We start from the raw sequence: 15,837 nt of genomic DNA, 5'->3' as shown, positions 1-15,837 counted from the left end.
TGCCACTATGGGCTCAAATAACTTGTTTCCCTCTAACAGCAGTGCTGAACAGATAAAGCATCCTCTGGCTCCTCAGACCTAGACTTCTCAACCAGCAAACTACAGATGGTTTGAGTGGCAGCACTGGAATCTTAGCCTCAAAGATGTGTCTCCTCTCCTTAGCCTATCACTGCTAACCCCGACCAGGGGTATTCTATCTGCTACCCAAGATCCATAAACCTGGAAATCCTGGACGCCCCATTATCTCAGGCATTGGCAACCTGACAGCAGGATTCTCTGGCTATGTGGACTCCCTCCTCAGGCCCTATGCTACCAGCACCCCCAGCTATCTTCGTGACACCACTGACTTCCTGAGGAAACTACAATCCATCGGTGATCTTCCTGAAAACAGCATCCTGGCCACTATGGATGTAGAAGCCCTCTACACCAACATCCCACACAAAGATGGACTACAAGCCGTCAGGAACAGTATCCCTGATAATGTCACGGCAAACCTGGTGGCTGAACTTTGTGACTTTGTCCTCACCCACAACTATTTCACATTTGGGGACAATGTTTACCTTCAAATCAGCAGCACTGCCATTGGTATCTGCATGGCCCCACAGTATGCCAACATTTTTATGGCTGACTTAGAACAACGCTTCCTCAGCTCTCGTCCCCTAATGCCCCTACTCTACTTGCGCTACATTGATGACATCTTCATCATCTGGACCCATGGCAAAGAAGCCCTTGAGGAATTCCACCATGATTTCAACAATTTCCATCCTACCATCAACCTCAGCCTGGACCAGTCCACACAAGAGATCCACTTCCTGGACACTACGGTGCTAATAAGCGATGGTCACATAAACACCACCCTATACCGGAAACCTACTGACCGCTAGGCTTACCTACATGCCTCCAGCTTTCATCCAGACCACACCACACGATCCATTGTCTACAGCCAAGCTCTACGATATAACCGCATTTGCTCCAAGCCCTCAAACAGAGACAAACACCTACAAGATCTCTATCAAGCATTCTGACAACTACAATACCCACCTGCTGAAGTGAAGAAACAGATTGAGAGAGCCAGAAGAGTTCCCAGAAGTCACCTACTACAGGACAGGCATAACAAAGAAAATAACAGAACGCCACTAGTCATCACCTTCAGCCCCCAACTAAAACCTCTCCAACGCATCATCAAGGATCTACAACCTATCCTGAAGGACGACCCATCACTCTCACAGATCTTGGGAGACAGGCCAGTCCTTGCTTACAGACAGACCCCCAACCTGAACCAAATACAACAGAACCACTAACCCAGGAACCTATCCTTGCAACAAAGCCTGTTGCCAACTGTATCCACATATCTATTCAGGGGACACCATCATAGGGCCACACATCAGCCACACTATCAGAGGCTCGTTCACATGCACATCTACCAATGTGATATATGCCATCATGTGCCAGCAATGCCCCTCTGCCATGTACATTGGCCAAACTGGACAGTCTCTACATAAAAGAATAAATGGCCACAAATCAGACGTCAAGAATTATAACATTCAAAAACCAGTCGGAGAACACTTCAATCTCTTTGGTCACTCAATTACAGATCTAAAAGTGGCAATTCTTCAATAAAAAAAACTTCAAAAACAGACTCCAGCGAGAGACTGCTGAATTGGAATTAATTTGCAAACTGGATACAATTAATTTAGGCTTGAATAAAGACTGGGAGTGGATGGGTCATTCCACAAAGTAAAACTATTTCCCGATGTTTATTCCCCCCCCCCCCCCCCCGCTCTCCTGCTGGTAATAGCTCACCTTACCCGATCACTCTCCTTACAGTGTGTATGGTAACATATATATAAATCTGTGTATATAAATCTCCCCACTGTATTTTCCACTGAATGCGTCCAATGAAGTGAGCTGTAGCTCATGAAAGCTTATGCTCAGATAAATTTGTTAGTCTCTAAGGTGACACAAGTCCTCCTTTTCTTTTTGCGGATACAGACTAACAGCTGCTACTCTGAAACATGTATATTTTTGTGTTTTGTTGGTTTTTTTAAAAAGAGGGGTCAGTTTATTTTGATAAACACAACCCTCCTACTAATGGATTATTATTTGAGTTCTATTTATTTAGTAAATGAACAGCTTCTACTGTTCTTAAACTTTTTTTTGTAATAATTACATCATAGTATCCAAAATAGAACATGAGTATAAAACATTGTTATGAGTAGGATCCAGTATACCAATGGCCACCAGAGAGAGACACACATCATTCATGCAGATAACCTTCCCACCAAGGCTTTTTCATTAAGGTTGAAGTTAACTCATGTGTAAAGATCTGCTACAAGGACTACTATGCACTGTTTAGGAGACTGATAGGCTTAAGTGGCACATAGACCTTTTGTACACTGCTCCTTTAAATGTTAAATCTCCCTTTCTAAAAGGCAATGAAACCACTGCATTATATTTAAACTATACCGTAGAACCTTTATCTTTAAATTAACTGTGGACTGAATCATTCATAAAATTAAGTATCTCAAAATTAGCCGTTGCAGTATGGTGTACTGCATTGTTTTCTTCCTGTCCTTCAAACCACTGCAAGGTAATTTCCATTGGAGGCATCAGAATTTGAAGGGATGTTGATTTGTTCTTCAACATCACTTCCATTGTGTGATTCCCCCACCCCCAATTGTGAAAAATGATTGGTATAGCTGCTTGTTCGTAAGATTGATGTACTGTATTTACCAGTATTTGTATTTCATAAAACACTATTTGAGAACACACATTGAAAGCCCCATTCTGCAGCTCTTACTTGTAGGAGTAGCCCTACTAAGGTCTACAGAACTCCTCATGCAAGCTAGGGCTGGAGGTAGGCCCAAATGTATCTGGACAGCTCCAGTAATCGGTTACACTACCTATTCCTTTAATTGAGGGTAGGAAATACTACATGTTCTGTGACAACTAACTACCCCCATCAGTATTAATTTAGGAACAAAATGTTATCCATGGCAATATATCACACAAGATAATCCATTCACAAAGATAAGAATCAGGTTTCAGAGTGGTAACTGTGTTTGTTTGTATCAGCAAAAACGAGGAGTCCTTGTGGCACCTTAGAGACTAACAAATTTATTTGGGCATAAGCTTTCATGGGCTAAAATCCACTTCATCAGATCCATGAAAGCTTATGCCCAAATAAATTTGTTAGTCTCTAAGGTGTCACAAGGATAAGAATGGTAGAATTACACCTCTAGTAAACAATCACAACACTCATCAGCTAATTAATGGGGGTGAGAAAGAGAAAAATAGATTCTACTCAGACTGAGTGAAAGGTCCATATTAACAGAAAAGTAACAAAATTACCCATAAAGATTTTACCAAGACCATGAAATCTTGATTCTTTTGCTGAATACACGTGCCTATACCAATTTTCCATCTTCTGTAACTAAGCAGAATCCATTTCCTTCACAAAGAATACGCTATAAAGAATACCTCACGCCTCTATTTTGGGCTTAGCACACAAAGTCATTTTGTTCCATGGCTGTCTTCCGAATTCTCCAGCTGAGACTACCTTTGTTTTGTTAAGCGCAGTTGTTGGGCCAAACTCTTACCCTAAGCCATACTTATTTGACATAACGCTGCACCTCAAGCAGCAGAAAATTCTCGATTTACATCCCATGAAGGGCAGAATGCCCCTCACAACCTCCACTGACTTCACAAACTGAATTCCACCCTGTGAGACTGTAACATGAGATTTGGGGTGGTCTAGATAGGCTGAAGACGTGATTGTGAAGAATCTGCTTTTTTAAATTTTTTTTGTTTGTTTGCATTTTCCCCAACAGTAACTCAGTGGATTTTACCAAAACAAATTGTGAAGGGGTGCCATCTGGATGGAGCTTACAAGATGGTTGCTGCCAGAATTAAGTTTTGCCCTGTTGGTTTGTTTTTCCCTCCCCTCATCTTTTCTATAAGATAGCTCAGTCCCCCAGAAGAGGCATCAGGGGGTGCTAGAAACAATCCTGGCAAGTTTGAGCAAGAGGATTTTTCTTGACAATTTTATTTAAAACAAAAAAACAAAAACAAAAAACTAAAGACAGTCCCACACGAACTTCAGTAAGAGTTTATAAATACAGAGCCAGATCCTTAGCTGCTGTAACTTTTAACATCTTCACTGATAGCAGAGGAGCTATGACAAGTTATACCAGCTGAGGAGCTGACTTGTATTATTTACTGACAACAGTGGCTTTCATGGCATTTTGCTCAACTTAACTACCCAGCCCTGCTGCCCCTAAAGGTTTTTTCCCCCCAGAGGGCCATAATGCCATCAAAAGCAAGATTAGAGAAGTTTTCCTTTATTATATCAAGAACCTGGTGTTACTGAAGAGGGCTGGCTCCTGTCTCAGGTACATTTTTGTCCTTCCAATGAAAAGTAGCGACACCAATGACCTAGAGCTGCTGCAGTGAGCCAAACGCTTATCCACTTGATTCCCCATAACATTTCCTACAAAATCCAAATGTAGTGAAAATTAAGAAAAAAGTGTTCTCAAAACCAGGACAATCATCATATAAAAATCTTCAGTAATGCATACATCAAATCATATATACAACTGTCTGTAATATGGAACATTACATTTGGAAGGTGGAAAACTCAGGCTGTCCAAAAAGAAATCTATACTGTAAGCTTTCTCTAGTCAGTTTCCAACTCATAAGGAGAGTCAGCCAGGTAATCTTCAGAGAGCTCCATTTGCCTGGCTTCAATGGGTTAAAAGTTTGATTTACAGAGGTACTGAATACCGAGAGCTACCTTTGACTTAAATGGGAGCTAGGGGTGCATTTGACCTCCCAAACTCCATTCCTAAGTATCTGCTGCTTCTCTGAAGGGGTTCAGAAACGGGTTCTAAATTTCAAATGGTAGGAGTCCCTCCTCTCAGTAAAGAGCCAACTATCCCTTTTTCCTGTTGTGTGTCACACGGACATGCATTTTCTGACCTATTTTCAGTTAGCTCTGTCTCACATAGTAGATTGTGAATAGATACTAATGCATCCTCTCTTTTTACATCAGGCTGGTCTCTCTGTTGTGTATCCAGGTCCCTGTGAAGCCTTCAGATGAAGTTACTTGTGACAGGACTATTTTTTGAAGATCATAGATTTCCTACTCAGTTTTTCCCTCAACAAGTGATTGTTCTAGCTTCTCCATGTGAATCACCTGGTGTCTAAGACAACTCAACTGGCTAAGTGGATTGGGTCTCTTTCATGTGACTTTTTTGATGCTTAACTAAACTTCTTTTCAGTACAAAGCTTTTCCCACACACATTACACTGGAATAGTTTCTCCCCTAAATGCCGGCGTTGGTGATTTAGAAGATAATCCTTTCTGCTGTAGCTTTTGTCACATTCAGTACATTTATATGGCCTCTCTCCACTGTGAATCATTTGGTGTCTAATGAGCCATGAGTGGCAAATGAAGCTCTTCTCACATTGGCTGCATTCATAGGGTTTCTCTTTTCCATGGCTCCTTTGGTGTTTTGTCAAATTTATCTTCAGCTGGAAGTTTTTCCCACACTCAGCACATGCAAACAATCTCTCTCCTGTGTGGGCTTGTTGGTGATTCTGAAGATACACCTTTTGAGTATAGTTTCTCTCACATTCAGTACTTGTATACAGTCTCTCTTCTGGGTAGGGTTCTTCCTGATGGATTAATAAATTTTTGTCACAGTGAGATGAAACCCCCAGACTGTTCCCAGTAGCAGTTGCTTGCTGCATTTTTGAATTGTACAGACACTTCCATGTCACTCTCTGTTTGGGATTTGGTAAACACTCTTCTCCAAGTTTTCCATATAAACTAGACTCGTACACGATGCTTTCAAGAGGATTTCCAGGGAGCTTATCCTTGTTTGTGCTTCCATCTTTCGCTGAAATAAACATACAATCACAAGAAGGTAAAACGACTGAGGAAACCTCTTCTGATTGCAACAAACCAAAGGCCTTAACCAGAAAAATGTGTGTGGCTATATTGTTTCTGAAGCACAGATAATCAAGTTAAATAAAAATATAGGCTTTATTACTGAGTAGAACAGCTTGGAAAGTTTTCACTGAAATTAAAATGTTGATGAAAAATAGAAAACATTTCATCTCTGCAACCAGCTCTATTAAAAATCACTTATTGCAGAGTCAGAGATTTGGTCAGCACTTTACAAACCTACGGCAAGACCTGTGCCCTGCTTGGAAGAGTTTAGTCTTAGCACTGGATCAGTAAATACACAAAAGTTTTGGGACCTGATTTTCAGAGACATTGAGAACCCACACCTCCAAATAAAGTCAGGCAAGGATCTGTGGATGCTCAGCACCTCTGAAAATCACGAATTTACAGGCCTGAATAAGGAACACCATTAACCTGAAAACTTATCCAATTGAGGCCTAACCAGTGCTGAGCATAGCAGAACATTAACCTCACTGAGAGCTCTGATCCCACAACAAACTTTGTATAGGGCAACCCCCTGCGCACACCCAGAGCTCTGGGCTCTTGTCTATAGTGTATCCATGCTGAGAGTTCATTGCAGGGCTAGGGCCTTATTGTACACTTGATACTCCTGTTAATGGAGCCCAACAGAGTATGTGACATTCTTGCTACTGCACTAGTGTACTGCCACCCTGCGGGCACATTCCCACATTCTCTAAGGAATTATTCCTCCCCACATTGATCATCTGACATTTAACTTTAAAGATTAGTTTTTCAATGGATTTCAGTAGAGGCGTCCAGTAGATCATGATCACTATATTTTAATAGTCTCCTCCTCGGTGTATCTAATCCATCCCACCTTTGTCTCATCCATGCATTAAATACATTAAGGCTCCACTACACCTGCTAGGTTGTTAATGAGAAGACTGAATGGCATCTGTTTCACACTACCATATTGGGATACCACTCGTTTTAGTCTCAGTTACTTATGTTCCACACAAATTTGGTGTCCCCTCACTTCTATTGTTGACAATTATTTACATCAGTAATAAAGGCACACACGAAGCTCAGCTTACAGAAAGTCATTTACACTAAGGGAATTAACGCCACACTATTAGCAATTTCCTGTGTGAATAATTCTTGGGTGTCCTTCATTTTGGGTCTTTTTCAAAATATTTTTTCCTATATTTGGGTCCTGGCAGGTTGAAAGCTGAATAGTGTTAGGTCTAAACCATATGGGATTCTACTTGATACCTCTTTCCTATTTGACACAACCATTTCCTCTGAGTTTTTAACCAAACTTGGGTCTATTTTGTAGTAACTATAGCTAATCCATGACCCACATTAGGAGGATGCTTCATCCTCTATCAAGAGGATGGCACTGAATTATTGGATTTGTGTGGACACAACTAAAAGTCCTGAATTTTCTGCATTTACATTAATTTAATTTAGCTTTTCCAGTGGGAGTATTATTCCCTTACTGACCAGTGCTGGGATCTGTATGGATTTTGTTTTCCTCTGAATCATGCTGCTCACAGACACTCGGCTCTCCCTCTTGTTTAATCAGTGATAAAATGTCAGTAGCACAAATTTGAAATCCTGTTCATGGGAAAGAGTTATATTACAAAGCATTCACTGTAGAAGTTAGGAAAATGAAGGATTTTGGAATAGTTAGGAACCCCAGATTACATCTGGTTGAGGTTCTTGGCAAGTCACATTTGTCATGCAGATAAGAAAAGTGCTGATAAAGCATCAGGAAAGACATGGCTATAAGAGCTACCAAAGGTATTGCTGGGTGTCCAGCTTTAGCCAACACCCTTTGAGTCGTTCTGATCTATTACTCACCAGTGCGTGGGTCTACAGGCATCTCTGTATTCTCTGACTCTAGCAGTATCCTGACGCATAACTCTTTGCCTTCCTCAGTCTGGGATAAAGTGTCAGACTTGGAAACCGCATGGTCTAGTCAAGGAGAAAGATGGAGATACAAGTATCGTGAATGTAAAAGTGGCTGCAAAATCTGTTTTTCCCCCTCCCCAAACCTGGCTTGCTTTGTAAATCTCAGTTAGACCTTAAAACAAACACACGCATACCCAAGGTCTTATACAACTTACTCAACATAAGGGGGTATAAAATTCCAGTTTGTATTGTATCATTATGTATTATTTAGCAGATATGAGGATCATATTAAAGGCATAACCAAAAGGAGTGAATGTTAAGATTGAGCTTTTCAGCCTTAATTCCACACGCCCCATTTATGAAATTTTCTTAAGAAATTTCTTTTTTCAAAAAAGAGAGAAGTTGCCAGTGGAGCTTATATATTTCTTGATCTGTATTAGTTTGGCTTGATACTCCCCACAGCTTCCCTGAACTCCAAATCAGAGTTTAGCTCTTTAGTTTAGATGGGAGTTTAGTTTGGGCCTTGAATGTAAAAACAATTAGCATTAGAAGTGTGTTTTATTAAAATACACTTCCCATCTCTCCCACTACCCCCCCAAAAATAGATTATATTTCCTCAAAATTTCTAAAAACAAAGCAGTTAGGCTCTGGGCAAAAGCAGCTAAGACAAAGGACTCTGTTTCAGAAAGTTATAAGAAACAGAAAAAGAAAGATGGGTGCTGGAGCTCAAAACTGATGTGCTAGACGGACCCACTATCATTGCATTTATACAGTATGTATGTATTTACTCATGCACTGTATATTATAGGAGGAGCTGGTAGTGCCACTTATTGTTAAAGTTACCCAATACTTCCTATTATAAGACCCTCTTTTCAGTTGCTTATAAATTTTGCCAAAATTTAACTGCTAGGGTTGATGTTTTCCACGCCAGGTGTCTACTTCAGGCTGAATTTTAATAGAAAGTTTCAGCTAAAAGAGTTCAGCCATTTCTAAGAACAAGATTAAGGGGGGGGGGGGGAAACCATTTTACCCAGATAAAAACAATTCTTACAACCTTTTCGTTTTCCTGCACCTCCTTGATTTGGAGCAAGGACTTGACTTGTGGTACAGGATCCTACGGGTGTCAGGGATGTGCTTATTGCCTCCCCCATGAAAATTCACCCACATTTGACCAAATTATAAGCCTCTGATCAGCCACAACCCTGATTCATCCCCACAGCACAGTCCATCCTGTTCAGTAAATGAGGCAGGGCTCCTGTGGAAAAAAATAGTATGATCATTTAATTAAAGATTGTATTATAATGCATCTGCACAGGGGGGCCAAGTTTAGCTTGCACAGGAAGGCTTAATTCTGGCATTTCTTAACTTTTGAGTGCTTGACTTTGCAATCTTAAATGTTCTTTTAACATAGTTTTTGTGTCTTAAATTTTATATATATGCACATATCCAAATACATGGACAAAATTGGCTTTCCTTTCCCAGGTTAAGGTATCAGTTCTATGCTCCCTGGCACCATCTGCCTGAAAAGACTAATCACATAAGGCCCTGCTCCAAAAGCCTTATTTAGAAAGAGTGAAATCACAGTAACCACCATAAATCAGAAATTCATGGCCACCTGGGCTTAAGACGCCAAGCAAGGAGGGTTAAGGGAGGAAAACTATTTCCTACATCTACTACCTTCTGCACAGGAAAGAAGCAGTCACCAATTCTGAACTCTCAGAAAATGGATGGAAGATGAGAAAGAGAAAATGCCCAAAATCAGTCAGGACTGACAGAAAGCCTGATTGACATCTGCCATGGAGATACGAACAAGTGTTGGTTGTAGATTTGGAATATGTAGAAAAAGATAAGAGCTCAAAGTTTATTAACCTTTCAATTTCACTCCCCATTTGAGCAACTTTAACTCACCTGTGTAGAGCTCTTTAGAGACTTTTCTGCCCTCCAAATCCTGCTGATCCCCAACATACAACTCTTCCTCTTGTTTAGTAAGTAATAAACCCTCTTCTGTACAAACTGGAGATTCTGTTCACAGGAACAAAAATTCACATTGTTTTTCCAACATACACCATATTCTTTAGAAAAAGAGTTCATGAGGGATTAGCTCGAGTTAGAAAAGGTCTCAATGGTGTTATGTCAAGAGAGTAGGAAAACACGGATAAAACATATAACAAGAGACCCAGGGCCTGACTCACCATTGTGTTACTTCAGTTTTACACCCGGGCAACTCCATTAATGATTCAGACCAATGGTTTGCACACACAAAATGTTACATTGGCACAAATAAGGAAATAAACATTGATACGGCATTTCAGTTTTACAAACTAGTATGAACACCAGAAATTCAAAGATAAAGCTACACTTAAAAACCATATTGATTTTGGAACATACAGAAATAGAGAGAGTTAAGGTACCTCAAACAGCCTTAACTCTGCCCTCATATGCTTGCCACTCTGTCTACCCTCCACGTAAACTAGAGCTACAAGTCTATGAAGAGTATTATAAGATCACAGCTAAGTTACATGTTAAATCAGGCACCAAGGGAGCCAAAGACATTAGTCCTCAAATATAGTATTTTGGTGCTCACTGTCCACAGCTAGAACATCTTTGATCACCTCCCCTTCTATTTGGCAAAGCAGATATAGCTTAATTGCAAGGGTCTTGAGGGCTGTACGTGCACAGTTGCAAGAACTACCATGGATAGTAAAGAGTTTATGATTTCAAGCCTTCTGGTATAATTAGAGTTGGGGAAGGAGGCACATGCCACGAGTCAGGCTGATCATGCAAAGCTGGTCACAGCCACAACTATGAAGAGATCAATCTCTCGCCACAAGAAGAGTTCAAAAGTCTTGCTGGATTTCCAGCATTTTACTGTATGAGTGCTTCTGACATATCAGTTACCTGTGCTGGGGTCTGTAGGAATTTCTCTCTCCTCTGCGTCTCCTTGATCCCAGACACTCAGCTCCTCCCCCCGTTCAATCCGGGATAGGATGTCAGGTTTGGAAATGGCATAGTCTGTTCATAGAAAAAGATATTAAGAGACAGTATACAGTAATAGGCTAGATTTGCATGAGTCTGTCCTCCCACAGTATGTATGTATGTATGCATGCATGCATATAACTGCATTCTACTGGATGGGCATATCCTTTGAGGGCTGCAGCCACCACAGAATGATTTAGGAAGGAGGGGAAGAAAACAACTTCTGCTACTGCTTCCTCCCCTCCAGTTACCTCTTATCTCCTCCATGGCAGCAGCCACACCTACATCCCATCCAACAGAGGCTTGTAATGCATGTATTAGCCACAAGAGTCCGAGAATACTGGGCCCAGTGCCATATAACAAAGATATTTAACCGTCTGTAAGCCTGACCCATGCCAGGCAACTAGGGACAGGAATGAAAGACAAGCCTCTCACCAGCACAGCAGTATATCACAACCCTACCAATCCATGTATCCTTCAGGAGTAGCAGCTAGTGCTCTATTAACTTTCATTAAAGATTTTGAGTTATTTTAGTTCATCCCACTGCTAGAGATTAGAACGGAAGCAAAAGTGTTACTGAAGGCATTGTAGGGGGAAATGCCAGGTGCTATGAAGTAATGAGTCAGACACAGTACGCTGTCTGATGCTGCCCTCTAGCCTGGCCTCACACAGAGGCTAAGGGATTACTGCTATATAGATGTGCTCCAAGTGGTAGGGGGCTGGGTCTCTACAGCCGAAGTAGCAAGGTCCCAGTCCCAGCAACTTGGGGATACGAGAGATTTATAAAGCAATTGTGTCAGTTGTCAGTCGCACATTAAGTTGTTACAGAGGGAGATGTGTGTGTGCTTTCTGGAAGGGTGCCAGAGATCTCCACACACAGGCGGATTTATGCATACACAAGTATTAATCCACTTGCTACCTATGTAGGGTCTCACACTGTTCCCACCACTTCAGTATCCATGCACCTTGTAAATCTGCACAGAGTTCAGGTCCCATAAGAGGCCACAGTCAAGCCAGGAAAAGCCCAATGCTTATTAAACAACAGTGTTATCTAAAGTTGAGATGGATTGTTCCCGACTTGTACATTTACAAAGTTATGATTTCCAAATATACCGTCATTTGAATGCATAAACATGGAGATAAATGCAGCATGTGCACATTCCACACTGCGGAGAGCTGGCGCTTTAAACTCTACAGTGTTAAAAGCTGAATGGAATGGAATGCCGCTTGTCATGCAGACAGCAAAAGGAGTTGAGCCCATATCACCAAGTTTCCAATAACTAGAATGGCCAATCACCAGAAATCAAAGGACCAGAATAAATCTGGAAGAGAATGTAATATTTCAAAGATCAGAACTTTTCTAATAAAAGAGCAAAAACTGATCTTTACCCAGTGACATCAACATCTCATAGTTGCTTTTCATCACATTCTTGTAAAGCTCCTTCTGCCATTCGTCTAAATTCCCCCACTGTTGCTCATTGAAATAGACTGAGATGTCATCAAATGTTACTGGCACCTGGAATCACAAATGTCACAAATTCAGCGCCTTGTGTTGTGATCACATTCTGAGGCTTGCTTCCTTTTATCTTCCATTAAAAAGACTTCCCTCACTTTTGTTTCCTTTGAAATAAAATACTAAACATATTTAATTGTGAACTAGCACAACACAAGCAGCCAGATCAGTTCCCTTGTTCTAAGCTATTTTATTAATGGTGAATTAAAGGGCCAATATACCAAGTTCTGGGAAAAAAAAACCACTTCAGTAGTTCATGGTTAGGCTTTGTATCTACTCTTCATCATTAGCTGTGACACTGTTACCTTGGGAACTTCCCCCTTAGTGCCTGGGGGGAGCCTCAGGATCCAGAAGTTCCTGTTCTTCAGCAGGTTCTCCATGTTCTCCAGCCTCCTCTGCAGCAGCCCATACTCCTGGATCAGAGTTCCCAGCACAGCCCACTTACTCTCCAGCTGGTTCCCAAACTCCACCACTGTCTTCTCACAGCTGACTAGTTTCTTCTCAGTCATCCCTGTTCTCCCTTCCAGATTCAGCAAACATGCAGCATGAGAATCAACCCTCCTCTCCATGTCTTGAACAGCAGCCACAAGAGTCAGGGAAATCTCTGCAGTCTGCAGTTGCATCTCTCTCTGCGAGGTTTGTTTGAGGCCGGAGGGGGGATGCAAAAGTGTCAGGTGCTGAGATTCTAGGTCCCGTTCTGAAGCCTGTTAGCAAGGACAGAAATTGAAAGTGGGGAATGTGACACTGATACATCTGGCAGTCTCCTTTCCCCATGTCAGATGTTTGTCTAGCATCCAGCACAATGCAGCTCCAACTGTAATGAGGGGACGAGGGTTTTACTGTGATTCAAATAAATATAATATGGAAATGAGAGCCAGGCTACCTTCTTTCCCAGTAGTCAGGGTTCAGCAAAGCAACTTTTACCCTTATGGCTATTTTGGCCATATTAAATTATGTATATGATACATCAATTATACCCTCTTGGGCACACCTATAACCCCAATGCCTTCAGCAGGTTTTCACAGGTGTGACTGCATGAGACCTACACAAGTCCGTTGTTGACCCACAAGAAACAGACTCCAGCGAGCGGCGCCGGCTGACAGGAGCAGGAAGCAGGAACCGCGGATGTTTGCGCCTGCAGCGCGCCGCTGTGGTTTTGAGCAGACCCCTGCAGTCCGCTGGGGCAAGGCAGAAAGACCCAGCTACCGCTGCGGGGGCCCGGGCGAGGCGCGCGGGGCACGGAGGCGGGAGGGCCCAGGGCTGCTCGCCGGGGCAGCGCTGCACACTCACCGGGGGGAGGACTGGGCTCGCTGGGCACCGGGGGGCCGCGCCGCGAGGCCATGACGGGCTCCACAGCGGGAGCCGGGGAGACTGCAGCGGGGCGGGGGGGCGGTGCCTGCCGCCGGGGGAGCAGCAAAGCCCCGGTCCCCGCTCCCCGGACCGGCCGCAAGGGGCCCCGCACAGGCCGGAGACGCCCCCAGAGCCTGGGAAACACCAACCGGACCCGTTCGGGCTCAGCCCCAGCCCGGCCGGGCAGCACCGCGCTCCCGGGCAGCCCGGGCCGGGCGGGGAGACGCTCCCGGGGCCCGAGGCTCCCCCGCCCGCCGGGCCCTCACCTGGGCAGCGGCCCGCTCGGCCATGGCCCCCCCGGGCGGGGCTGCTCCCGCGGGCCCGGCCCGGCCGAGCCCCGCTCCCGCTGCGGGCTGGGCAGAGTCCCGGCGCCGCCTCGCCACGGGCCGGCCCCGCTGCCGGGCGGAGCAGAGCGAGCGCGGCCCGCAGGGAGGGAGCCGTGGCCTGGCTGCCAGGGGCCGCTCTGGGCTGCCAACCGGGAGCGGCGCCTGGCTCCGCCCCCTCCAGGCCTCCCTCCCCGAGGCCCCGCCCACGCTCCGCCCCAAGCCTTGCCTGCCCGTCTCCTCCGAGCGCGCCCCCTGTGTGTAACTCTGCTGCCATCCGCTAGAGGGCAGCGGTGCCCGCACACATTGGGCTGTTCCCCGCCCGCCTGCACAACGCCCCCGTGAAAGGTGGGCTCGGTGCATGGGATCCTGGGGCCGCCCCTCCCTCTGTCCGTGCAGGAGAGTCCCCGGGAGGGGGGTGTCAGATTAGGGTCAGCAGACAGCAAGTGTGAAAAATGGGGACAGGGAGTGTGTGTGTGGGGGGGGGGAATAGGTGCTTATATAAGACCAAGCCCCGAATATATAAGGTGGATAGAAAGTTGGCTAGATTGTCGGGCTCAACGGGTAGTGATCAGTGGCTCCATGTCTAGTTGGTAGCCGGTATCAAGTGGAGTGCCCCAAGGGTCGGTCCTGGGGCCGGTTTTGTTCAATATCTTCATAAATGATCTGGAGGATGGTATGGATTGCACCCTCAGCAAGTTTGCAGATGACACTAAACTGGGAGGAAAGGTAGATACGCTGGAGGGTAGGGATAGGATACAGAGGGACCTAGACAAATTAGAGGATTGGGCCAAAAGAAATCTGATGAGGTTCAACAAGGACAAGTGCAGAGTCCTGCACTTAGGATGGAAGAATCCAATGCAACGCTACAGACTAGGGACCGAATGGCTTGGCAGCAGTTCTGCAGAAAAGGACCTAGGGGTGACAGTGGACGAGAAGTTGGATATGAGTCAACAGTGTGCCCTTGTTGCCAAGAAGGCCAATGGCATTTTGGGATGTATAAGTAGGGGCATTGCCAGCAGATTGAGGAATGTGATCGTTCCCCTCTATTCGACATTGGTGAGGCCTTATCTGGAGTACTGTGGCCAGTTTTGGGCCCCACACTACAAGAAGGATGTGGAAAAATTGGAAAGAGTCCAGTGGAGGGCAACAAAAATCATTAGGGGACTGGAACACATGAGTTATGAGGAGAGGCTGAGGGAACTGGGATTGTTTAGTCTGCGGAAGAGAAGAATGAGGGGGTTTTGATAGCTGCTTTCAACTACCTGAAAGGGGATTCCAAAGAGGATGGCTCTAGACTGTTCTCAGTGGTAGCAGATGACAGAACAAAGAGTAACGGTCTCAAGTTGCAGTGGGGGAGATTTAGGTTGGATATTAGGAAAAACTTTTTCACTAGGAGGGTGGTGAAACACTGGAATGCATTACCTAGGGAGGTGGTGGAATCTCCTTCCCTAGAAGTTTTTAAGGTCAGGCTTGACAAAGCCCTGGCTGGGATGATTTAGTTGGGGATTGGTCCTGCTTTGAGCAGGGGGTTGGACTAGATGACCTCCTGAGGTCCCTTCCAACCCTGATATTCTATGATTCTATGCTCGGGCCTGTCCCTATGAAATCAGGACATCTGGTCGCCCTAGGTCAGCTCCTAACCGGGCACTAGCTTGATCTTCTCAAATAAGCGATTTCACCGATTTTCAACAAGAAACCATGAGGCTAGTCCCGAGACCAGGCCACAGGCACAGCTCGCCCCAGGGGTAGCCAGGGCTCCTCGTGTCTGATGAGGGCAGCTGGCTGGGAGTTCATAGCAGCGCTGCTCAGGCACGAAGACCCGAGCCCTGT

General features: G+C 44.5%; 1 protein-coding gene across 2 annotated transcripts; it reads right to left on the bottom strand.

The window, feature by feature from the left end:
* Positions 1-3,288: 3,288 nt before the first annotated feature.
* Positions 3,289-13,986, bottom strand: LOC141983419 (uncharacterized). 2 transcript variants are annotated; one of them, XM_074946548.1, is made up of 7 exons: positions 13,948-13,986; positions 12,637-13,035; positions 12,208-12,334; positions 10,741-10,854; positions 9,751-9,864; positions 7,792-7,905; positions 3,289-5,899 (listed from the first exon to the last, which is right to left on the bottom strand). In XM_074946548.1, the coding sequence occupies exons 1-7, from the start codon at positions 13,969-13,971 to the stop codon at positions 5,220-5,222; spliced, it is 1,572 nt and encodes a 523-aa protein (XP_074802649.1). In that variant the 5' UTR covers positions 13,972-13,986; the 3' UTR covers positions 3,289-5,219. The 2 variants fall into 2 exon arrangements, with proteins under 2 accessions (XP_074802649.1, XP_074802648.1); XM_074946547.1 differs by lacking the exon at positions 13,948-13,986 and adding an exon at positions 13,378-13,471.
* Positions 13,987-15,837: the final 1,851 nt, after the last annotated feature.

Source organism: Natator depressus, chromosome 2 (genome assembly GCF_965152275.1).
Source record: "Natator depressus isolate rNatDep1 chromosome 2, rNatDep2.hap1, whole genome shotgun sequence".
Taxonomy (NCBI): Eukaryota; Metazoa; Chordata; order Testudines; family Cheloniidae; genus Natator; species Natator depressus.
Note: the sequence above shows the minus strand (reverse complement) of the source record. Positions and strands in the feature narration are given on the sequence as shown.

Bases quoted from the DNA above. Each gene is read 5' to 3' on its own strand.
- LOC141983419 (XM_074946548.1), bottom strand. From the start codon at position 13,971: ATGGCCGAGCGGGCCGCTGCCCAG. The intron at 7,906-9,750 runs GTGAGTTAAAGT...CTCCTTGACTAG, and splicing joins CTCTAAAGAGCTCTACACAG to ACCATGCGGTTTCCAAGTCT. The intron at 5,900-7,791 runs GTGAGTAATAGA...TGTTTATTTCAG, and splicing joins GCCTGTAGACCCACGCACTG to CGAAAGATGGAAGCACAAAC.